At 38.3% G+C, this 25,204-nt stretch overlaps 1 protein-coding gene across 5 annotated transcripts in view; it reads right to left on the reverse strand.

Annotated features, from left to right (window-relative positions):
* Window positions 1–25,204, reverse strand: part of KCNAB1 (potassium voltage-gated channel subfamily A member regulatory beta subunit 1) — a 381,835-nt gene that overhangs the window by 250,934 nt on the left and 105,697 nt on the right. Inside the window, exon 1 of one of the 5 annotated variants that reach the window (XM_032258177.1) lies at window positions 2,623–3,763. The exons of 3 other annotated variants lie outside the window; for them this stretch is intronic. In XM_032258177.1, the coding sequence (XP_032114068.1) occupies window positions 2,623–2,843 (221 nt within the window). In that variant the 5' untranslated portion in view covers window positions 2,844–3,763. Of the gene's footprint in view, window positions 1–2,622; window positions 3,764–25,204 lie in introns of those variants that run through there. One more of the 5 variants, XM_032258192.1, reaches the window with a different exon arrangement.

Genomic DNA, 25,204 nt, shown 5'->3' on the forward strand with positions numbered 1-25,204 from the left:
CTGCCTATGAAACCCATTTTTCAAGGATGAAATTATGATGACAATTAGCTACTAACTTTCTGTTTTAGTTCTTTCAGGCATTCTCCAGATTGTTTGCCTAAGCCAATTATCTTCCCTATTCTATGGCATTATTTTTTGTGTTTTCTGCTATTTGTTATCATTAACAAATAGTCTATGCACATTATATTTTAGCTATAACAATGTAAAAAAGGATGATTTAGCTAATAAAAGTGACTTCTATCATTTATGATAAAGTATACAGTCTCCCTCCCCCTTTTAACCCTAAGAAAGCTTGGTATACATTTGGTGTAATCTCATAATCTTTTTCGTAAAGGTTACTCAGAGTAGAATCTGAAAGAGAAGAGTAAGTCACATTCACACACACACAGGAAAACCTCCTGACTGTTATAGACGGAGTGGCTTGAAATATGAGCACAAGGGAGAAGAGGCATCTTGTTTAGTTACCTTCAGAAACGAAGTATACTGAAGACCTCAGATGGCTAACTTTTTGTTAGAGAGCTGTCTTTAGTTGTCAGTAATGAAAGGTGCCCAAGTGAACCTTGCTCACACTCTGAACTTTTGGGAAGCAGAGAGTTGTCATTTCATGTGAGTTGAGCTGTGCCACCAGAGAAACCTTATCCTGACTTCCAAAAGCCTTCATAAGAGCCAACTCTTCCAACACAATCATCAAGCAACTATGAAACTCTGCCTTGAGAAATTAGTGGTCTTACATTTTACTTCTGATTTACAAAAAGAAAGTTCATAGTGCTAGTAAAGTACTAGAGGCCACAATTCAAACCACCTTCTGTGATCTGCCCTAACCCCGGAGTGGCCTGTTCCTGGGGACCTTGCCCAGTAAGGCAGCTGTCCATCTCCATCTCAGTAGCTGAAGTAAATGTAGAGTGCACCATGTCCACAGGGCAGTGTGCCCCAGCAGCAGCCATAGAAAACATCAGTGGACTCAAGACTGTAGCTCATTTACAGAACTGTCATTGTGGTGCCCCACTCTGTATCACAGGGATATTGGGAAAAGCAAAAGCACTCACACAGCTGATGCTTCAATGAGTTGACCCAAGTCAGGCTGCTAACATTTGTACTGCAGTTAGGGTAAAGAGCTTTAGCTATGGTTGTTTTGCTTTTTCCCACTCAAGGGCTTTTTTTCTTAATGGCTCAAACATATATCAAAACAACAGTGCTTGGTGTTTGTGCAATGAGAAACTTTCCTCTAACTCTGCAAAGAAACTTTTTTCAAGGGTGACTTTCATAAAAATAGGTTTAAATGCTTATTTCAGCAACCCCACATGGGAAACACAGTGTTGCCTATGCATTATTTTAATTTAATTAAGTTCATTCTATCCTAAAATCTGGTTCCTAACAAAGACAAGAGATAGTTAAATATAGACAATTAACAAAATCATATCTGCAAACTGAAGTAACCAAAGCTTTTGGAAGATGTGTTGGTAGCTTTTCTCCTCTACATTCACAAACACTTTTGAAACTAGAAGCACAGTAGTTGTAAAGAAATAAAAGTCAGAGGGACTTGGTACAAAGCAGAAGTAATGAGGAGACAGGAGTCACATAACTGAATAATGAAATTTTCTACTTATCAAATGTAAGTCATGCCCTATTAGAGTGAGCATCCGCTATTACCAGGATGATTCCAACTATGAATCATAGACGATGAGGAAGCTTTAAAATTTATGAGGAAACTAGTAGAATTGCAACAATATACACTTTCTTCATGTTTCACAAGGTCTACATTTTATTTCAAGCAATAATTAGGCTTAAATATGGCAGTATTCAATCTAATTTACCATTATAGGTGGTTTTTCTGGCAAAAAAAAAACTACTTTTAGATGCTTTATATATAATTTGTTAACTTGGTCTTTCAAAAGATAAATAAGGTCAGGCGCAGTGGCTTACTCCTGTAATCCCAGCACTTTGGGAGGCTGAGGTGGGCAGATCACTTGAGGTCAGGAGTTCAAGACCAGCCTGGCCAATATGGTGAAAGCCCATCTCTACTAAAAAAATTTTTTTTAAAAAAAATTAGCTGGGTGTGGTGGCAGGCACTTGTAATTCCAGCTATTTGGGAGGCTGGGGCAGAAGAACTGCTTGAACCTGGGAGGAACTGTCCCAGGCAAGAGAGCCCAGGTCTCACCACTGCACTCCAGCCCAGGCAACAGAGTGAGACTCTGTCTCAAACAAAACAAAACAAAAGATAAATAATAGTGCAGTGCTACATGGGAAACTATTTCTGATAGTATAATCACAGAAACTACAGTCTTTATCATAAAATAGGCCAAAAACATTTGCTATTGAAAAACTATCCTGATCTAAATACAGCAGTTGTGGTTTTTCTCTGGGGACTGGAATGTACATAGTTACTAAGATGTTCATAACACTTAAGAATTATACAAAATGGGCCACATTTTAAAAAATCGCATACACACACAACCACCCCGGGTTTATCCATCCTTCTAAGGAGCTATTTTAGAAGTACCTGAGAATTCTGAAGTGAGCAACCCACTGATGAGTAAGTCACTTTTCTAAACCTTTGGACTGTCTCCACTGCACCTGTATAGAACCTGGATACCCCGCGCAGAGGGAATCTTACATGCCTACCTATATTTCATGCCAGTCTGCTTTGCGGTGGACTCTTTGAGAGAAATGTGATGCTGAGGCGTGAACGTCCCCAGGCTGCGCGCGATGATAGCGACCGTGCGGAATTTGGCCCGAGCTGCGTTCACCACATTGGGGGCGGTGGAGCTCTGCTTGCTCAGAAGTCGGTCCTCACCATTCCGACTCTTCAAATTGTGCTCTGTGCAGGCTATGGAGACTTGCATTGCTTCCCCGGGCAGCGCACGGTCCCTCTCAGAACCCCAGAACACAGGCAGTCACGAGAGGTTGAGCAGTTGCGGGGATTTCTGCTTGTCTTTTAACCCCTCCTTGCTCCCCCTTCGGGATGCAGTCAAAGGAGTCCTGGCGGCTGACTTCTGAGCCGAGCCCACAAAGTGGTACGAGGGGCTGCGGTGCAGAAAGAGTCCCGGGGACCCAGAGAAGTAAACAGACGGCCCCGAAGTTGTCACAGCAGCTGGAGGGAGAACCAGGCTTGCAAATCTTCCCGGGCTGTAATCTCGGCTGATTAAACTGCCAAATCCATGTGGTAGGGAGGTTTCTGCAGAAGCCTATAGCTGAGCATTCATGGTGACTGAGCCGGTCGGCGGTGTCTGAATGCGGGCTCGCTTCTGGGCGATGGCTCAAATCAGCGCAGGCTTACCGCAAGATGCGCTGCCAGCATCCCCTGGACCACAGGCAGGATCCTCAACTGGCGCGCGGAGCATCCCAAGAAGCAGCTAATTGCAAGCAGGTCCCCGCCGACTGGTGGTCTCCATCCACTCCTACTGTCAGCTCCCTCCCGCCTCCGCTCCGGGAGGACGTGGGGGCTCCTCAAGACCCCTCCCCACTCATTCTCGAGCTGAGAACGGGTTGCTGATCCCGCACCGACACGGGTTTGCAGCTGCACAGAGGAGCAGGCAGGTCCCTTTAAGGAGCTCTTTGCCTTTGTGTGCGATGAGAACGCAAGGATCACTTGCACCAGACTCTGGCTGTAACGAATCGGGAGGGTTGCTCCATAAAAAAAAAAAAGGGCTCTGCCGAGACTCAGATCAAATCTGCCGCAGCACAACAGTTGGAACTGGGGGAAGGCAGAGAGGGGGTGCTTCTGCCGTGGAACATGCCAGTGAATTAACACGTGAATACTCTGTAACTGGCTTGCTGAAACACAGCTTGAAATCCCTGTTATTAGCCTTGTCAGGAGTTCCTTTCCTCTCTGAAAGTTATTTCTTAAGCAGATAAGTTTGAAGGTGCCTGAAATGCCACAGTGCAGACTTTTGCAATCAACTCTGCTAACTTACTGCAAAATGTATTCTGTCGACCAGAGGAGGGACTGGGGTGGGGGAGGGGCAGCGATCCAGCACCACGCAGGAGGGGACTGCACCAGGTGTGCAGCAGGTCCATAGCACCACCCAGGAAGGTCCAGGCGTGTGGCTGAGACCACATACACTGAACATCTGTGGCCAACTGTGAGAACAAGCACTATCTCCAAGCCAGGTGGGCAGTAAGACATCCCTGGGGACTCTGAACCCACATGAGGCAGCAACATTTTCTGGTTTGATGTCAGGTGCAAAACAATTGCTCAATAAATGTGGCCGAATCAAACTAAGCATCAATTGGGTAATAATTTTCTTTCCATTTGAAATGCATGGAAACCAAACCCCTCTCACAGGTTTACTTACAATAAAATTATGGCTTCTGCAAAATCAGCTTTCTAAATGTGGTTCCCAACAGACACTGCTGTCAAGCAAAAAGAACTAGCATTTAAATCAACAATATTTCTGAATACTGTCACTGTATTAGGCAATGAAGATCAATATGGAGAAAAAAGGAAGCACTGTCCCCCTCCTCAAGGAACAGGCCATCTGGGTGGAAAGGACAAAACATTCAGCCTTAAAGGGTCTGACTAACAATGTTAGAAGGCGTATTATGACATATCTGAATGAGTGGCACAGACACTAAGTACGCTAGAGAAAGTATACTGGAGAAAGTTATTCATTTTGATTCATTCCCCACACTTCTACCAAGTCCCTGACTTTGCTTGTTGCTGGGGCACAAAGATGGTCGAGACAGAGGCTGGGCCCTCAAGAAGCTCATGGGAGCCCAGGCAGCCCTCCTAGAAGAGTGGGACTTTGCCTGGGACATGAAAAATGGGTTGAATTTGATTAGCAGGAGAGAAATAAGGCAGTGATCCCAGGGATTGCCAGGTTTGGACAGGACACACACTCTGTATCTATGTGATTAAAAAAATAGCTGGTCTAACCATTTCTTCCCAACTGAATAAAATTGCAGGAATAAAATTTTCAAGTAGAATATATGTCTGTGTTGCATTCTATTCCAAACATGAATCTTAACATTTTATAATCTTCAGATAAGATTTAAATCAGATTATAGAATCTTATCATTCAGTTTCTGCAAACTTCCCACTCTTTACTTTAAGAAATAAACATATTGATTAATGTTCAGTGATTGAGAAGTAGCTTTAGGATGAGTGAGGGTTGGGGAGAGGATAAAATAAGCCTGTCACCTCTTCTTGTACTCTCAGCTCTGAGGCAGGAGTACTTGAAGCATATCTTTACTCCCTGGATAAACAACAGTGGGCAGAGAGGAAGCCAGATCATTAGAATCTTTATTTTTTCACACTCAGCCTGCTCATCAGAGATGATCAATGTGAATTGGGAAAGGAGTCAAAATGAGAAGAGGAAGAAGTGGGAGGAATCAGAAGGAACAGCTCAGAAAAAGGAAAAAAATAAAGCAGTCTGGGAGGCGAGACAGAGTGAATGGATAATCATCTGGCCAGAGGGGTCAGGAGCCAGGAACTTTAGCTTGGACACTGGCTGAGCAGGAAAAGATGTGTGGGTGGCTCAGGGAGGAGGCAGAGTGCTGCCACTTCCACAGGGAGGACAGAGGACCTCGAGGGTAGGGAAGGTCTGGATGCTGTTAGCCGACGTGGCTTTCAGCCTTGCCAAGAACTAGCAGAGCAGTGCCTGAAAGCATAATCAACAGCAGAACAGGGAATAGGTTATCAGAATGAAGCATGCAAGGCAGAGTGCCTCTTAGTCACCTTTTTTATACCCCATAGGACCAAGCAGAGTGCCTTGTGCATAGCAGGCCCTCACTCTATAAATAATTGAGAGAAGGAGATAAGAAAACAAAGAAAGGAAGAGGGAGGAAGAAAGGAAGGAAGGTAGGTGGATGGGAAGATGCCATATTCTTGGATAAACTTGATTCCTTAAAAAAAGAAAGAAAATCCTGCACGTTCTAGTTTAAGCACAGCCAGCTCACTTGAAAAGAGTGGATAATTGCCCCACATTCATGTCTGCGCCTCTGTGTGTAGATGAGTGTCCCAGCCTTTAGGACATGCCTCAAAGAGAATCAAAGACCTGAGGCCAGAGGATGCTCACAGTGACAGTCTCTTTCTGGCTGCCCACAGTGCACCTTTTCAGATCTGACACCACATGGGCATTCTGACTGCCAGCCAGCAGCTTGCTGGCTTCCCCCAGCGGTGCTCGCCTTCCCAGCATTAATGGAGCAGTCGGTCTTAGGAACCTGGAAATTAGACAACACTTGGCTGAGAGAATGTTCATTCTAATAAGTTTGTGCTAAGAAGCCACATGCTAATTAGACTAGGAATATGTGTCTTTTCATTGTCACATCATAAAATTGGGAGAAGTCTTCACTGTTATCATTTCAGGTTTCGATATGACCCACAAACATAGGTACAGATGTGGGTGTAAATATAGATATAGCTATTGTTTTCAACTGGCTTGTGTTCCCTCCAAATTCATATGTTGAAGCCCTAACCCCTAGTACCTCAGAATGGGATTGTATTTGAAGATGGGGCATTAAAGAGTAACTGAGGTAAAGTAAGGTCATATGAGTGAGCCCTAACCCAATGTGACTGGTGTCCATATAGAAATAGGAGATCAGGACACAGATATATGAAGACCATGTGAAGGCACAGGAGAAGATGACCTTCTATAAGCTAAGGACAGAGGCCTTAGAGAAAACCAACTCTGCAATCACCTTGATCTTGGACTTCCAGCCTCCAGAATTGTGAGGAAATAATTTTCTGTTGTTTAAGCTACCTAGTCTGTTGTTCTTTGTTAAAGCAGCCATAACAAACGAATACGGATATAGACATAGTTTGATTTTACTTTAATTCTTATATCATTGCTCACAAGAAACTAATGGAGCCCACTGAAGAAGATGCCTCTAAAAGTTGTTATTAGACCATGATAGCTATCATTATTATTCCACCCTATGCTACCTACATACAAAGTTACCTTTGGAGCTTTTCTTTTTTTTTTTTTTTTTTTTTGAGATGGAGTCTCACTCTGCCACCCAGGCTGTTGGTTCACGGCAACCTCTGCCTCCTGGGTTCAAGCAACTCTCCTATCTCAGCCTCAAAGTAGCTGGGATTACAGGCATCCACCATCACACCCAGCTAATTTTTGTTTTTTCAGTAGAGACAGGGTTTCACCATGTTGGCCAGGCTGGTGTGGAATGCCGGACCTCAGGTGATCAGCACATTGTATATAGGATGTATAGAGAGAATGATAATGATAGTTATCATGATTTAATAATAAAGTGCTTAAAAATCACCAATTCTTGTATCAAGAGTCACCATATAGAGGCTTTATTACTTTGTGGAATTGGTTTTGTGGAATTTGTTTTCAAAGATAAGTAGAATTATTATATTTTATCTACTCTAAAATAATGTCAACCCAAATAAATATGTTTATTTTATATACCACCAAAGTTAAAAAATGTGTTAGTTATGACACAATGCTTTCTTATCCCTTATTTTTTAATTAATCAAAAGAATCTTTTTAGATTCAAACTCCCTCCCTCCAATTTCACTCTTGTTTTGTGGATGCCATGGGGTACTTTTTTAAAAAAAATATGAAGGTTGCAACATTGCATAGGGCCAAATAATCACTTACTCTTACACTTTGCCTGGGTCTCAGCTGGTCCCTATTTGTTATGTAGCATGTGGAATTCTTTGGCATTAGTATTTCCCATATTGGGTCACAGTGTCAGAGCTGGTTAGGAGCAGATCACAGGCTACATAGCTCATATCCCAATGCCCTGTCTCCTCGTATTCATCTTAGAGTCTTTGTGGTAACTCAAAGGACTTTAGGGTGTGGAGTCAGTTGGAGTTGGGTGTGAATCCCAGCTGTACTCTGCCCCTCCCTCCCATGTGTCATTGAGCAGGACACTTAACGTCCCTGAGCCTCAGTATCCTCAGAGAGACAAAATGTTGCAAGAACATGGTTCTCCAGGAAAGGTGGTATCGTTATCAACCCCATTCTACAAATGAAGAAACATGAGACTCAGAGAAGTTAACTTGCCTAAAGTGATACAGGCACAAGAGGATTTAACTTGTGGCAGCCTACCTCCAAAGACTTGGTTCTTACCCACTGTGCATAGTGATCCTCACTGCAAGAACTTCCTTATGAGAGAGGCTTTAAATCGTGTCACTTTATGAATATAGTTTAAAAGAAACCAGATATTTTTATAAGTGAGAGAATTTCCATTTAAGAAGTCTAAAGATTTTAGAAGAACTAAATCATCTATGCTTGGTAGCTTTTTAAGTATGTCTTCTATCAACATTTTCAAATACTTTATGATACTTTATTCCTGTTGCTCAAAAAATTTTTTCTTCCCAATCTCCTGGCAAGTTATCAATTGATTAAATTTCTTGCCAGTAAAGTCAGAACCAAATGTTTTTTACTGAGTCCACTCAGAACTTATGGTTTATATTCCATTGAAACCACAGCCAATAGGGGCCAGAAAACAGTTATACAGCCAGGCAAAATTGGGTTTATCCAAAACAGAAAAAAATGCTAATTTTAGAAGAATTATAAACATGCAAGTATACAGATAGCAAGCCACTTTTTGTGCCTATCATTTGTGATTAAAAGAAGAATTTCTAGGATGTAAGTTTGTGATTTATCAGAAATTCTTAAAACATGGGTTTGAAGAGCAATTTATTATATTCTGACAAATTGAACCAGCTATAAAAATTAGTATGGGCCCACATTTGCATGGACACAGCATTTTGAACAAAAGGCAAAATAAAATGGAGAGGCCATATTGGAAATACTCAAGGCTCTGCTGAATAGAAGAAACTTCCAGATGTCTACCCTACTACTTCTCTGGAAAAACAGGCTCACCAGAGAACATCCACCAAGAAACTCTGAAGGAAGGCTCAATACAGATTTTCTCACACTGCCAGCCACATATCCAGAACCATAGCATAATTAATTAAAGGATAGGTGAGCTTTCCAATGAACATTTATACTATATCCATAGCCACTGATGATTATTTCTTGAATTTGAACACTCTGACATAGCAGACCTCCAATATTTATCCATCACTTTATATGCTCAAGGTAAGGTGCCATAGTGATATAGGAAGCAAGTATGAAAAAATAGGAAATTCAGGCCAGGTGTGGTGGCTCACACCTGCAATCACAGGACTTTGGGAGGCCAAGGTAGGTGGATCAGCTGAGCTCAGGTGTTCAAGACCAGCCTGAGCAACATGGTGAAACCCTGTTTCTATCAAAAAATACAAAAAATTAGCTGGGCATGATGCCCTGTAACTGTGGTCCCAGCCACCCAGGAGGCTGAGGTGGGAGGATCACTTGAGCCTGAGAGGCAGAGGTTGCAGTAAGCCAAGGTCATGGCGCTGTACTCCAACCTGGGTGACAAAGTGAGACCCCCCCCCAAAAAAAGGGAAACTCACAATTCATATTATTTTGTTCGGGCCTCTTCATGGTAGTTAATTTCTCATAAGCTTGTCTGGAACCTGGACATATCACTGAGAGGAAACAGGGACACATGGTCTGTTTATTTTTTACAAGTATCTTTAGCTTTTTCTAAATTATTAGTCATTAGTATAATTTCTGCCATTTCCTTATGTTAGAACAAGATGGCAGAAATATTGGCTTTGGAGAAAAGATTTTTCTAAAGACCTTAACTTACAGAGAATTTGTTTTCAAAGATAATCAGAATTATTAAATTTCATCTACTCTAAAATAATATCAACCCAAATAAGCATGTTTATTTTATATACCACTAAAATAAAAAAAAATGTGGTCAGTTATGACACAATGCTTTCTTATCCCTTATTTTTAAATTTTTTAATTAATCAAAAGAATCTTTTTAGATTCAGACTCCCTCCCTCCAATTTCACTGTTGTGTATATATAAAAGGAAAATGTGACAGAAATAAATTGGTTAAAGTATTCCCAAATTTGTTTACATTCCAAATTTGAAATTATGAATGTTTTACTGAGCATTATTAATGTCCATGTCTTTCCACACAGTCATCCTTTGTGTTGATGATGTAGCTTTTTTTTTTTTTTTAATGCATGCTCAACTTTTGTCTCTGAGACTTTTTCCCAATCTGGTGACACCGACTCTGGGAGTTTTGATGCGCACTTACAGGCATTAGCAACCAGATCATGACAGCTGCCTGGCCAGCAGCAGTTAAAAATGATTTTACAATTTCAGCAACATTTTAAAAATATGCTTCAAAGAATTGATGAACTATGATGATTTCTAAAATGGTATATTATGAACTCTCATTTTATGGCTATTTAAATCTAAAATACTGCAAATTAAATGGAGGGAATTAAAAAAGAAAATGTTTTTTGAGCACCCGCTATGTTGCAAGCACTGTGTTAAAAACTTCCACATCCATTATGTCATTTCAAATGAAAGGAGGGAAAATAGCCTTCGTGAAGCACATGACTTAATTGGACCCAAAACTAAGTACTCTATAGGTGGAGTTACATAAACATTTATCTTCACCCTTGAAAAATGAAAGCAAACCAGATTCTGGAAGAGCTTCCCACATAAAGCTAACCTTGCATGATGGGATGGAGAAAAATATCCAACCTGAAGGTCTTTCAAGAAATAAGTTAATGAGTCCAAATCTATTTGTTTCTGTTTAAGTTTGTTCATCTTCTTCAGGTGAGAAAAGCCATTACTACATGACTCTTTATCTCATAATATCTAATATATTTTTATAAATAGGTGTATTTTCTCACTTCCTTTTTATTCCATTCATTTTAGAAGGAAGAGTGTTATGAAAAAGGGCAGATCCAAGATCCTATGAAATTCTGTATCAGTTGAGTTATCAAATTTGTCAGATCACAGAAAGTTAATGTAGGAGACACCCTCAGCTTTTTGTCATAGTTAAAATGAAACTCATTTTGGTAACATAAATGTTCTATCACCTCACACCTGTTGCTATCCATCAAAAGGACAAGAGATAACAAATACTGGCAAAGATGTGGGAACTCTTGTACACTGCTGGTGGAAATGTAAATTAGTACAGCCACTATGGGAAAATGATATGGAGGTTCTTCAGCAAATTAATAATAGAACTGCTATGTAACCCAGCAATCCCACTACTGGGTATATATCCAAAGGAAATGAAATCAGCATCTTGAAGGGATATCTTCACTCCTGTGTTTACTGCAGCACTGTTCATAATAGCCAAGATGTGGAAACAATCTGAGTGTCTGTCAATGGATGAACGGATTTGAAAAAAAATGTGATGTACATACATATATATATACAATAGAATATTATTTCATCCTTAAGAAAATCCCACCATTTGCAACAACACAGATGAATCTGGAGGACACTATGCTTAGTGAAAAAAGCTAGAAACAGAAGAACAAATACAGGCATATCTCCTTTTGATGGGTTTTGCTTTATTGCACTTCACACATATTGCATTTTTTATAAACTGAAATGTTGTGGCAACCTTGCACAGAGCAAGTCAATTGGTGCCATTTTTCCCATAGCACATGCTCTCTTCGTGTCTCTGTGTTATATTTTGATAATTCTCACATTTCTAACTTTTTCATTATTATTATGTCTGTTATGGTGATCTATGATCAGTGATCTTTGATGTTACTACTGCCATTGTTTTGAGTGCCACAATCTTTACCCATATAAGATGGCAAATTTAATTGATAAATATTGCATGTGTTCCCACTGCTCTATCGACCAGCTGTTCCCTCATCTCTCTCTATCTCTCTTTTTCTCCTTGGGCCTCCCTATCCCCTGAGATACAACAATATTGAAATTAGCCCAATCAATACCCTACGATGGCCTCCAAGTGAAAGGAAGAGTCACACATCTCTCACTGTAAATCAAAAGCTAGAAATTATTAAGCTTCGTGAAGAAGGCATGTCAAAGGTCTAGACAGGCCAAAAACTAGGCCACTTTTGCCAAATAGCCAAGTTGTGAATGCAAAGGAAAATTTCCTGAAGGAAATTAAAAGTGCTTATCTAGTGAATACATAAATGATAGGAAAGCAAAAGAGCCTTATTACTGACAGAGAAAAAGTTTTAGCAGTCTGGGTAGAAGATCAAACCAGCCACAACATTCCCTTAATAAAAATTATAATCCAGAGCAAGGCCATAACTCTTTTCAATTCTATGAAGGCTGAGAGAGGTGGAAAAGCTACAAATGAAAAGTTTAAAGCTAGCAGAGGTTGGTGAATGAATTTTAAGGAAGGAAGCCATCTCTATAACATAAAAGTACAAGGTGAAGCACTAAGTGCTAAATAGAAGCTACAGCAACTTATCCAAAAGATCTAGCTAAGATAACTACTAACAACATCAAACAACATGTTTTCAATGTCGACAAAATAGCCTTCTATTGTAAGAAGATGCCATCTAGGACTTTCATAACTATAGAGGAGAAGTAAATGCTGGTCTTCAAAACTTCAAATGACAGGCTGACTCTCTTAATAGGGGCTAATGCAGCTGGTGATTTTTAAGCTGAAGTCTATACTCATTGACCATCCCCCAAATCCTAGGATCCTTAAGAATTATGCTAAGTCTACTCTCCCTGTGCTCTAAATGGAACAACAAAGCCTGGATGACAGCACATCTGTTTACAACATGGTTTGATGAATGTTTTTAAGCCAACTTCTTAGACTTACTCCTTAGGAAAAAAAAAAAAAGACATATTTCAAAATATTACCATTCATTGACAAAGCACCTGGTCACCTGAAAGCTCTGATAGAGATGTACAAAGAAATTAATGGTGTTTTCATGCCTGCTAATACAGTATCCATTCCACAATCCATGGATTAAGGAGTAATTTTCACTTTCAAGTCTTTTTATTTAAGAAATATATTTAATAAGGCTACAGCTGCCATACATAGTGACTTTTATGATGGATGTGGGCAAAATAAACTTAAAACCTTCTTGAAAAAAACTCGCCATTCTAGATGTCATTAAGAACATTTGTGACATATGGGAGAATGTCAAACATCCACATTAGCAGGAGTTTGAAAGAAGTCGATTCCAACACTCATGGATGACTCTGAGGGGTTCAAGACTTCAATGGAGGAAGTAACTACAGATACAGTAGAAATGGCAAAGAGAACTAGAATTAATAGTGGAGTTGGAAGATGTGACAGAATTGATGTAACTCACGATCAAACATGAACAGATGAGGAGTTGTTTCTTATGAATGAGCAAAGAAAGTAGTTTAAGATGGAATCTATTCTTGATGAAGATGCTGTGAACATTCTTGAAATGACAACAAATAATTTAGAATATTCCGTAAGCTTAGCTGATCAAGCAGTGGCAGAGTTTGAGAGGGTTGATTCCAATTTTGAAAAAAGTTCTATTGTGAGTAAAATGTGATCAAATAGCATTGCTTGCTACAGAGAACACTTTCATGAAAGTATCAGCCACACTTTCATGAAAGTAACAGTCAACTGATATGATGAATTTCATTGTCATCTTATTTTAAGAAATTGGCACAGTCACCCCATCCTTCAGCAACCACCATTCTGGTCAGTCAGCAGCCGTCAGCATCAAAGCAAGACCCTCTACTTGCAAAAGGATTATTCACTGAATGCTCAGATGCATTAGACATGTTATTGTACACTTAATATGACTACAGTGCAATGTAAACATAATTTTATATGCACTGGGAAACAAATTTATTGCAATATTTTCTCTATTCTAGTGATGTAAATTGAACTCACAATATCTCCAAAGTATACCTGTACTGTCTGATCTCTCTTATACATGAAATCTGAAATAGTCAAACTCATAGAAGCAGAGAGTAGAATGATGGTTGCCAAGAGTTTTGGACAAAGGAAATGTTGAGATGTTAGTTAACAGGTACTAAGTTCTGTTATGCAAGATGACTAAGTTCTGGAGATACCCCACACAGCATGGTGACTGAAATTAACAATACTGCATCGTACACTTGAAATTTGCTAAGAAATTAAATCTTAAGTGTTTTCACCAGAAAAAAAAAGAAATAAAAGAAAAAGAAAATGGTAAATATGTGAGATGACAAATATGTTAATTATCTTGGTTGTGGTGATTATTTTACAATGTATGCATATGTCAAATCATCAAGTTATACACCTTAAATACGTGTAATTTTACTTGTCAATTATAGCTCAATAAAGCTATAAAACAAAAACCCAGAAAATGTTAAGTAACTTGCCACAAAACTACTTAGTCGTAGAGTTTGAGCCATCATCTAGATATCCTGACTGATATTCAAAGACACTTTTGACTACAACACAGAGATAGTTATTTTTTATTTAAAAACTTCAAATCTATTATTAAGATTTTGTCAAATAATTTCCTGGTTAAAAGAATAAAAAGCTCTTACCTTATGCTCCAAGTAATATATTTCCTGGTTTTTACAATGTCCATGTGATAACTCTTGTAAGTCAAATGAAATAAATATTTATTATAAAAGTATCACAAATTCCTAATGGAAAAATTGAGAAAAGTAATTTCTCTTAACCATATGTTAAACTTGGTTACAGAGCAGGGAGAGCTGCATGGAAGAAAGAAGGGGAAAATGTCATTAGGTAATCCAGATTTTCAATGCCTTCTTGGTTTTGGTGTTTATTTCCCATGCAGAGTTTTGTGGTGGTTGTAATTGATATTGTTGTTGTTCAGGTACGTGGTTCAGGATTTATGTATCAGTTACCCCATGCTATTGTTTTGTATTTGTTCATTTGTCTTTTCCTTTTTGTATATCACCTGTCCTTTAGTCAACTATTAGTATTTGTCATCACCATCATTCATATGCATTTTTCATTTGTTGGTGACAAATTCTATACCTTGGTAAGGAGAAAAGGTGGAAATTTCAGCCCCTCTTCATGGGACTCACTTCCTACCTGGGGAGTACACAGATATTCATGAATGACCAGCTGTATATTCTATATGTCAGAATAAGTGCTGTAGCTGATACACACTTTAGAGGAAGAGGGAGAGACCACTGTGGGTTAGGAATTAGAGAAACTACAGTGGTGTCAGAAAAGACCTGGAGGAGGTGGAGCAAGATGGCAGAATAGAAGCCTCCACTGATCATCCTCCCCAGAGGAACACCAAATCTGACAACTATCTACACACAAAAAAGCACTTTCATAAGAACCAAACATCAGCTGAGAGATAACAGTACCTGGTTTTAACTTCATGTTGCTGAAAGAGGCAGTGAATAGGGTAGGAAAAACAGCCATGAATTGCGGACACCACCCTTCTTCCACCCTACAGCAGCAGCTGCATAGGATGGAAGGAGAATCTGCGTGCTTAGGGGAGGGAGAGTGCAGCAATTGTAAAACTGTGCCTTGGAACTCGGTGCTGTGCTGTCACAGCAGAAAGCTATACTGTGCAGAACTCAGCCAATGCCCACAGACGGAGCGTTTAGGCCAGGTCTAGCCAGAGGGGAATTGCTCATCCTAGCAGCTGGAACTTGCTTTTTGGCAAGCCTCACCACCAGGGGCTAAAGTGCTATGGGGATCTAAATAAACCTGAAGGGCATTCTAGGCCATAAAGATTGCAATTCCTAGGCAAGTCTGAGTGCTATGCTGTGCTCAGAGCCAGTGGATTTGGAGGGCATACAATCTAGTGAGGCATCTGCTAGGACAGCTAAGGGAGTACTTATGCCACCCCTTCCCCACTCCCAAGAAGTGCAGGTCATAGTTCCAAAAGAGATCCCTTTGTTTCACTTGAGGAGAGGAGAAGGAAGAGTAAAGATAACTTTATTTTAAAACTGGGTTATCAGGTTGGCCATGGTAGATAGGACAGCAGCCAGAGTTGCAAGGTCCCCTTTCCAGGACCTAGCTTCCAGGTGACATTTCTAGACAAACCCTGGACTAGGATGGAACTTATTCTCTCTAAGAAAAGGAACTGGTCCCAGCAAGATTCACCACCTGCTGACTGAAGCATCCTTGAACGCTGAATAATCAGCAGCAGTAACCAGGTAGTATACACTACAGGCTTGGTTAAGACTCTGAGACATGCTGGCTTTAGATATTACCCAGCATATTCACAGAAGTGGTGGCTGTGAGAAGATATTTCTTCTGCTTGAGAAAAGGAGAGGGAAGAAATAAAGGGGGCTTTGTCTTGCAGCTTAGGTACCAGCTTGGCCACAATGGGAAGGAGCACCAAGAGGGCTCTTGGGGTCCCTAATTCCAGGCCTTGGCTCCTGGAAGGCATTTCTGGGCCTACCCTGGGCCAAAGGAGCGCTCACTGCCATGAAGGGAGAGTCCAAGGCCTGGCAGAATTCACCACAAGCAGACTGAAAAGCCCTTGGGCCTTAAGGAAACATTGGTGGTAGCCTGGGAGTATTCCACACAGGAACATTCCACAGAGGAAGAGGAGGGAAGAGCAAGAAAAACTTTGTCTTGTGGTTTTGCCGCTATCTTAACAAGATTTTGTTAAGATAGCAAAATCTTGGAACCTACTGGTACTTTATTAGCAGTAGAATAAAGTACCACCTAGATGGTTCAAGCTTTTACAAACCAGAAAGGTATTTATTTAAAAACTTGGGGTATTCTTGCTTAGGAAAATAGTGAAAATAATAACAAACCCATGATTTCTTAGAGGTTTTATCAAAGGTTGCTATTTGCTCCACAACTTGCATGCCTATAGTTTCCATCCTGCTTCCATCCAGCTACTCCTACTTCCTAAGTAGGCCATGTGTCATTATCTCCCCATTTCTGGGTCAGTGCTACTTCCAAGGAGGCCCTTAGAGTGGGCCATTTCATTTTCGCCATGAGTGTGGTGACTGGTGAGCCTTTCACATGGATTCTTCCATGTGGATATGATTCTCCATATACCTGAGCCAACACTGCTGTTCCTGGGAAAAGGGCCTCTATATGGGGTATGGGCAGGCTTACCTGCCCTTATTTGATTTATGGGAATTCTTCTATTTACTCATGCTTTCCACACACTGACTATAGTTAGTAGGATGGTAGACCCCAAAAGATATGCCCATATCCCAATCTCTAAAACCTGTGAATATAAAGGATATCCTGAACTTTTCCCAAACTGACCAGCCACTCCTCTTGGAATTTAGTGAGCAGATTAAACTTAAACTTTATGCCTCTCTTCAGATCTTCTCCTACATTTGATTTTAGTTAAATGTTTTCCATTATTCCAGCCCCTTCCTCATTCCTACCCCTCTGCCAATATTCTGAACATCTACACAGAAACACTATACTGCATTACTCCCATTTTCTCTCCTTTATTACCATGGAACTATGTAAAAACAAGTAGAGGGAAGAACAAGAATAAAAGCAAAATACTGGGGACACACTGTCATTATTAGAGATAGCCTATAAATTTTAACATAATGATTCAATTTCCACATAGAAGATGCCCATCCAGTTATGTCACTATCCCAGAGGTTAGTTTAAATCCCTTTATTCAGTCAATAGGAATTAATAAGGCACCTCTCTGCACAGCTGTGTGATAGATTGAGACATGTCCTTTGCTCCCAAGGAACTCAGCTCACATTCACTTGATTAACTATGGACTATAGCTTCTCTTTCCTTTACTAAAGGCCAACTATAGAGAGGGTTAACAAGGCTCAGGTTAATAGAATTCACAAAGTCACTGTTGCAGAAAATTCCTTTACTCTTCCATGTATAATTATTGCTGTCCTTAGTGGATCAGACCACTCCCTGCCTGACTCCTCAACAGTAATCCATTTCAGATCTATAGAGAATCAAATAAATAGTGATATGACTTGCTAAATTCTTCCACATAAGTCAGCAAAACTCAATGGTCATATTCTGGATAATCTGCCCCCAGATGCTTATTTATAGAAAAGCAAACTGAATCTGCTTAGTGAAATTTATCCCACACTACTGGGTGCAGTAAAATAAACAGAAAAAAGTCATTGGTCGTCCCTTCAGAATATGTATACCTACAGGCTCCCCTTATAGAAAGCATTATTTCTTTTTTCTGGGTATGACTTTCTTTGGTTACACATGCAAAAGTGATATGTACTCACAGCAGAAAATCATATGCAATACTAACAAGATAAAGGCACCAAAAATTGCCCCTAATCCTACCATGCACACAGGTTAACTACTGATATTATTTCAATATATATCTTTTTTTTCTCTGCAGAGGTAAATACTTTTTGCTTATGTCAAAATAGTATTACACTGCACATATTATTTTATGAACTGCTTTTTCAGTTCATAGTGCATAGTGAACATTTTCCCATTATATTTCTATTAGAACTGGCAGTAGAAGCATCATTCTTCCTTTAACGGATTTTACCTTATGGCTGGCTGACTCTAGCTATCTCCTTCTGGTCTTGTTGCTTTGAATCTTTTACACCTCCTTACCACCCTATGCCTGGTTACTGCATTGATCTGCCTAAAATACTATTTACACCCTTGACCCCAGACCAGAATCCTTGATGAACCTTTTTCCTTCATTCTGCCCCAGTTGACTAGAGGGAGGAGTTCTCACCTGTCCTTTTATTCCAGGCTGTCCTCAACAAGTCCAAGATGATTTAAATACATTGTTTTGCATCACTTATTACATAAATTATTTGTCCAAATGAGTTTCCATCCAACATGGTTTGCTTATTATTCCCTGATAGACCACTCAGCCTTCCCATTGAAGCTACTTTCTCTGCTGGTAGAGTCTCCCTCCCCTATACTCTACCTTTGCCCAGGTTCTTTCCTACCCTTACTGCCCAGATGTTTTCATTGCTTTTTTAATTTTTTGAAAAAAAATGTATGGGTACATAGTAGGTGTATATATTTATGGGATATATGGGATATTTTGATGCAGGCATGCAATGTGTAATAATCACATCAAGGTAATCACCTTGAGCATTTATATTTTGTGTTAGAAACAATCTAAGTATACTCAATTATTTTAGAATGTATAATTAAATTATTATTGAGTATAGTCACCTGCTTTTGCTATAAAATACTAGATCTTATTCATTCTTTCTATTTTTTTTTAATCCTTTAGCCATCCCCACTTCATCCCCACCCCCCCATTACACTTCCCAGCCTCTGGTAACCATCGTTCTACTCTCTATCTCCATGAGTCCAGTTGTTTTAATTTTTTGGTCCCACAAATAAATGAGAACATGCAAAGTTTTTCTTCCTGTGCCTGGCTTATTTCACTTAACATAATGACCTCCATGTTGCAAATGATAGAATCTCATTCTCTTTTATGACTGAATAGAACTCCCTTGTGTATACATATCACATTTTCTTTATCCACTCATCTCTTGATGGGCACGTAGGTTGCCTCCAAATCTTTACTATTGTGAATAGTCTACAATAAACATGAGAATGCAGACATCTCTTAAATATACTGATTTCCTTTCTTTTGTGTATGACCCAAAGAAAAATATAAGTTGAAAACAAAATATTGGAAAAAGATAGACCATGCAAACCTAAGAGAGCTGCAATGACTATATTACTATCAAACAAAATAGACTTTAAGATAAAAATATTATCAAAGGTAAAGACTGTTATAAAAATAGAATGGTCAATACATTAGTAAAATATAGCAATCATAAATGTATATGTGGGCTTATAGACAGAGCATCAAAATACCACAAAAACAATAGACTTGAAAGGAAAAATAGACAATTCAACACTTCCTGTTAATGATTTTAATACCCATTCCCAGTAACTGATAGAACAACCAGACCCTACCCTGCAAAATTGCAAGAATATTGAAGACTTGAGCAATACTATCAATCAACTCTATGTGAGCAACAATATGCAATTGGCCCCTCCTATCTGCAGATTCGACCAACTATAGATTGAAAATATTTGCAAAAAATCAACAATTAAAAATAGCAAATCAACAATAAAAATACAATACAACCATTTACATAGCATTTACATTGTATTAGGTATTATAAGTAATCTAACGATGATTTAAAGAATATGGGAGGATGTGTATAAGATGTATGCAAATACTACACTATTTTATATAAGAGATATGAGTACCAGGAGATCCTAAAACCAATCCCTGGTGGATTCTGAAGGAAAACTGTATAGAGCTTCATACCCAATGACTGCAGAATACACATTCTTTTCAATTATACATGGAATATTCTCCAAGATGGACCATATGCTAGGCCAGAAAACAAGTCTTACTATATGAAAAGGGTTGATGTTATAAAAATATATTCTTCCAACACAATGAAATTAAGTTAAAAATCTAAAACAGAGAAAAAACTAGGAAATTCTCAAACATTTGGAAATTAAGTAGCACTATTCTAAATAAACCATTGGTTCAATGAAGAAATAACAGAGAAAAGTTAAAAATATTTTGAACTGAATGAAAATAAAAATTTTAATAATTTATGGGAAGCAGCTAAGGCAGCATTCTGAGGAAAACTGATAGCTTTAAATACCTATATCAGAAGGCATCAAATCAATAACCTAAGCTGTCATCTTAAGAAACTAAAAATGAAAGTGCAAAGCAAACAAATCCAAGCAGAAGAAAAGAATTAATGAAGATTACAGTAGAAATCAATGAAATAGAAAAATACGATAAAATCCATAAAATCAAAATTTGTTTTTTTTGAATTATCAACACAATTAACAAAACTTAGCTAGGCTGACTGAAAACAACTTACTCAAATCAGAAATTAAAAGGAGGATATAACTTCTGACCCTGCAGCATTAAAAAAAAATTATAAGAAAATAAGAATAACTTCACATCAAAAAAAAATAGACAGATGAAATGAACAAATTCCTAAAACAACACACATTACCAAAACTGACTCAAGAAGAGAAAATCTAAATAGACCTATAACAAGTGAAGAAATTGAGTCATAATTTTAAATGTTTCCACAAAGAAAAGCCCAGATTCAGAATTCACCAGTGAATTTTCTTGAATATTTTAAGACAATATAGTAACAATCCTTTATAAGCTCTTTTGGAAAACAGAGGAAGGAACAATTCTCACCTCTTCTTTAAGGTATTATTTTGATACCAAAACAACACAAAGGTGACAGAAAAGAAGAAACTGCAGATTGATATTACTCATGAATATAAATGTAAAAATCCTTAACAAAACATCAGCAAATCAAATCTAGTAACTTGTAAAAGGATTATAGGCTGTAACTAAGTGGTCTGTAGTTTGGTTTACACCCAAAATACAGTAAGTATAAGGTACCAGATTAATAGACTAAAAGGAAAAAAATCTCATGATCTTCTCAATAGATACAGAAAAAACACTTATCAAAATCTAACACCTATCTAAAATTTTTCCAAGCAAAACTAAAGGATAACTTCCTTAACCTGAAAGAGTATCTCCATGAAAAATTTATAGCTAACATCATGCTAAATGATAAACAACACTAAATGTTTTTCCCCTAAGACAGGGAACCATGCCACTTTTGCCACTTCTTTTCAACATTGTAAACGACGTTCTAGCTAATGCAATTTTAAAAAATAAAGAAATTAAAGATGCCCAGATTTGAAAGACAGAAGTAAAACTGTTTTTATTCATAGATGACATGATCTGTTATGTAGAAATTCCCAAATATTCGTCAAAAAAATCTATTAGAATAAATTAATTTAACAAGATCACAATATAAGATCAATATTTCTATATACTAGCAATGAACAATACAAAAACAAAATTAAGAAAGGTTTTTAGTTATAAAAATATCAAAAAGAATAAAACGCAAAGAAATACATTTTAAAAAAGAAGTACAAATTTTGCATACCAACTACTACAAAAACTTTGATGAGCAATTAAAGATCTAAATAATGTTCACATTCTTGAATTGGCATAGAAAATATTGTCAAGATTTTTCCCAAACTGATCTAGAAATTCAATACAATCCCTATCGAAATCCCAGCAAGTGTTTCTGTAAAAATTAACAAGCTGATTTGAAAATGCATGTGGAAATACAAAGAACTTAAATAGTCAAAACGATTTTGAAAAAGAACAAAGAAAACTTACATGATCACATTTTAAAATTTACTCCAGAGCTATAGTCATTAACAGAGTATGCTATTGGCAAAGGATAAATATATAGATTAATAGGAGAGAACTGAGAGTTCAGAAATAAGTACTTGCATTTATGGACTATAACTTACTTTTTAACTGGTGCCAAGACAATTCAATTGAGAAAGCATCATGATTTCAAAAAATAGTGCTAGGAAAATTGGATATCCATATGTGGGAAAAAACTACTTAGAGCCTTACCTCAAACCATACCCAAAAATAAACTCAAAATGGATCATAGAGTTAAGAGTTAAAATTCCACATCATCTAGAAGGAAACATGGGAGAATTCTTTATGATCTTGGGTTTGGCAAAGCTATGACACCAATAAGAGAAAACATATAAAAGAAAAAAAAAGGTTAATTGAACTTCCTAAAAGTCAAAATTGTTTTACTTCAAAAGTTATCATTAAGTAAATGAAGAGACAAGCCATAGTTTCAAATCCTACACTTGATAAAGCACCTGTATTCAGAATGCATGGAAAACACTAATAACTCAATAGAAAGAAGGCATGTAACCCAACTAAAAAAAAAAATGTGTGAAAGATTTTAATAGACATTTTACCAAAGAGAATAAGTGAATGCTAATGAGTACATTAAAAGATTTTCAATCTCATTAGTCATTAAGGAAATGAAAATGAAAACCAGAATGAGACACCTGTATACACTTACTAGAATGGCTATAAAAATTTTTTTAATACCAAGAATTAGTGAAATTGTGGAGGAATGGAAACTTTCATGCTTGCTGGTAAGAATGGGAAGTGGTACAGCCACTCTGAAAAATAATTTGGCAATTCCTTAAATACTTAAACACAAATATATCATTCAATCAAGTAATTGCACTTCTAGATATGAAAATGTGTGTCCACATATAGACATATACATGAATGTCATAATTACGTTCATAATAATCCAGACCAGGAAATCATCCAAAGTCCATCAAATGGCAAATGGAAAAGCAAAATGTGTTGTATTTATGGAATTCTATTCAGGATTTTTAAAAAATGAACCACTGATACATGCAACAACATGAATCATCCTCAAAAACATTATGCTAAGTGAAAGGAGCTAGACAAAAAGACTATATATTTTATAATTATATTTTTATGACACGTCTAGAAATGGAACATTTATAGAGACAGAAAACAGATTAGCAGTTGCTGGGGCTGGGAGTGGGAACAATAATTGACTGCAAACAGGCACAAGGAAACTTTTTTGGGGATAGGAGAATATCATAAAACTGAATTTTGATTATGGTTCCACAATTCTATAAGTTTACTAAAATCAGTGAATTGTACTTTTATTTTGAGTGAATTTTATGGTATATAAATTATACTGCAATAAAAATGTTTTTTAAAAATACAACAAATCAGAACATGGTTTTCTGAGAGAGAAAGTTTGTTTTTTTAAAGCCCCAGGTTTCCTTTACATGTCAGAAGCAAAGATTGGAGGTCTGAACATAGACTTTATTACAAGCTGTAGTAGAGAGAGATCAGAGGTCTGGGAAGTCCTAGAAGGAAATTTCAAGACAGGATCAGAAAAAAAAAAAATGCACTTAGTTGCTGTGGGGTTCTTGAGAAAAGTCTGAGTATTCTGCATTACAAGGCTGAGATACAAGACATCCCTAACAAGGGCGAGGGAGAGTCCAAGGGCATTCAGAGATGTTCCCCACTGGGCATGACACTGAGTCTGAATGGCAGGCAAAAATGGCAGAGCAGTAATGGTGGAGAATGGCTGCAGAGGCAGCCTCACTAAGTTGCCCACATTGTGGAATGGGGCGACAAAGCAGCCAAGCATCAACAGGACCACCAGAGCATCATGAAGGTCACAATGCGTAGAGCTAATACTAAGCAGTGAAGGTTTTTAGTTAAAGATACTGGGCACAGCAGAATGTCCCAAAGACACGGCAGGGCAGCTTTAAGACACACAGGTCCAGATGGTCAATGAACAACTCAGAGGAAAGCAACAAAACCAAGGGAATGTCATAAAAACAGCTGTGTTAGGAACTTGGAACTTTAAACTAGCATAGCTAGTTTAGGTAATGGATGAGGTACCTTTAAACAGCAAATTTGGGAGTGTTTTCTTCTCCCAGCCCTTAGCAGAACTAAGAACTTTAGAATAAAATGAGAACAGTCCAAAACAAAAACAAAAATATCATTTTGCTGCCCACTGGAAGACATTTGCAGGGTATGGAAAGCTCCCAGTAAGCTGAGGGTCAGTGTTGTGACTTTTGATCTCAGGCTTCCCAGGTTGACTTGCCAAAAAGAGCATTTTATATCCCTCATTGTCAGCTCTTCTGAGTTTAAAGGAATCTCATTTGATCAGATTAGGAAGTCTCCTTGAGAGTCAGGACCCCTTAAGGGGGTCAGAGCGGAGAACAAGGTGACCAGAGATGATGGCTGGGGCACTGTCTTCTTACGACTGGAATCTTCTCATTATTAACCTCAGGCAAAACCCCTAGCTGCCAGGGTGCTGAAATGGTTTGCTTCTACAGCACTGAGTCACCAGAACTCAAAGCTTTTCGATGGTTTAAACTCCACGTGTTGTTAGGTTCACTTACAGATCAATTAGTCAATTTGTGACACTTTAAGTGACATTTGAAAGAGATAACTATTAAACAAAAGCCAACTGGAAGCAGAATCATTCCATTTCTCTGCTCATCCGATTGGATTGTCTGTCATGTTTTGCATGCAAAGGGGGATTTGCCATTCTACAGCTAAAGTCATTATTTAGGCCCAGTGCTGGCTCACTCAACAGCAAGACACATTATTTATAGCAATATGGTTGTCTGTTATAAAATCATCCATGTTGGGGAAGGGGAGAGAGAGCACTTAGATTCCTAATGTTTTTGTCTCGGGGCTTTTAATTGAGTAGGAGTGAGCTAGCTAATGTTATGTGTAAGTAAATGAGAAAAATGTGTTCTTTCCAGCAAATGATTGCCCAATTTTAATTTCCCTGTAATCATTCTTTCATTCTTATGTCTTATAAAATTTAAAAGGCTGTCATGTGGAGGAGGGAGGACATTTGAGAGTTTTGTTACAAAGGACAGAAACAGGACCAAGGAGGATTGTCAGCAGGCAGGCAGACACATATGAAGGAGGGACTTGCTGCACTGTGGACTGCTCAACAGCATATCAGGCTGCCCACCTGGAGGTTTAGTTAGCTGTCCCTGGAAGTATTCAAATTGTTCCCATAGGACTAGATGACAGTACATGACAGAAAAGGAGAGGATTTACTTCTCTGAATGGTAGTTATGTTAGGCAGGCTCTTTCAGGTAGTAA

Source organism: Sapajus apella, unplaced genomic scaffold, assembly GCF_009761245.1.
Source record: "Sapajus apella isolate SASKATOON/1434 unplaced genomic scaffold, GSC_monkey_1.0 scaffold4, whole genome shotgun sequence".
NCBI lineage: Eukaryota > Metazoa > Chordata > Mammalia > Primates > Cebidae > Sapajus > Sapajus apella.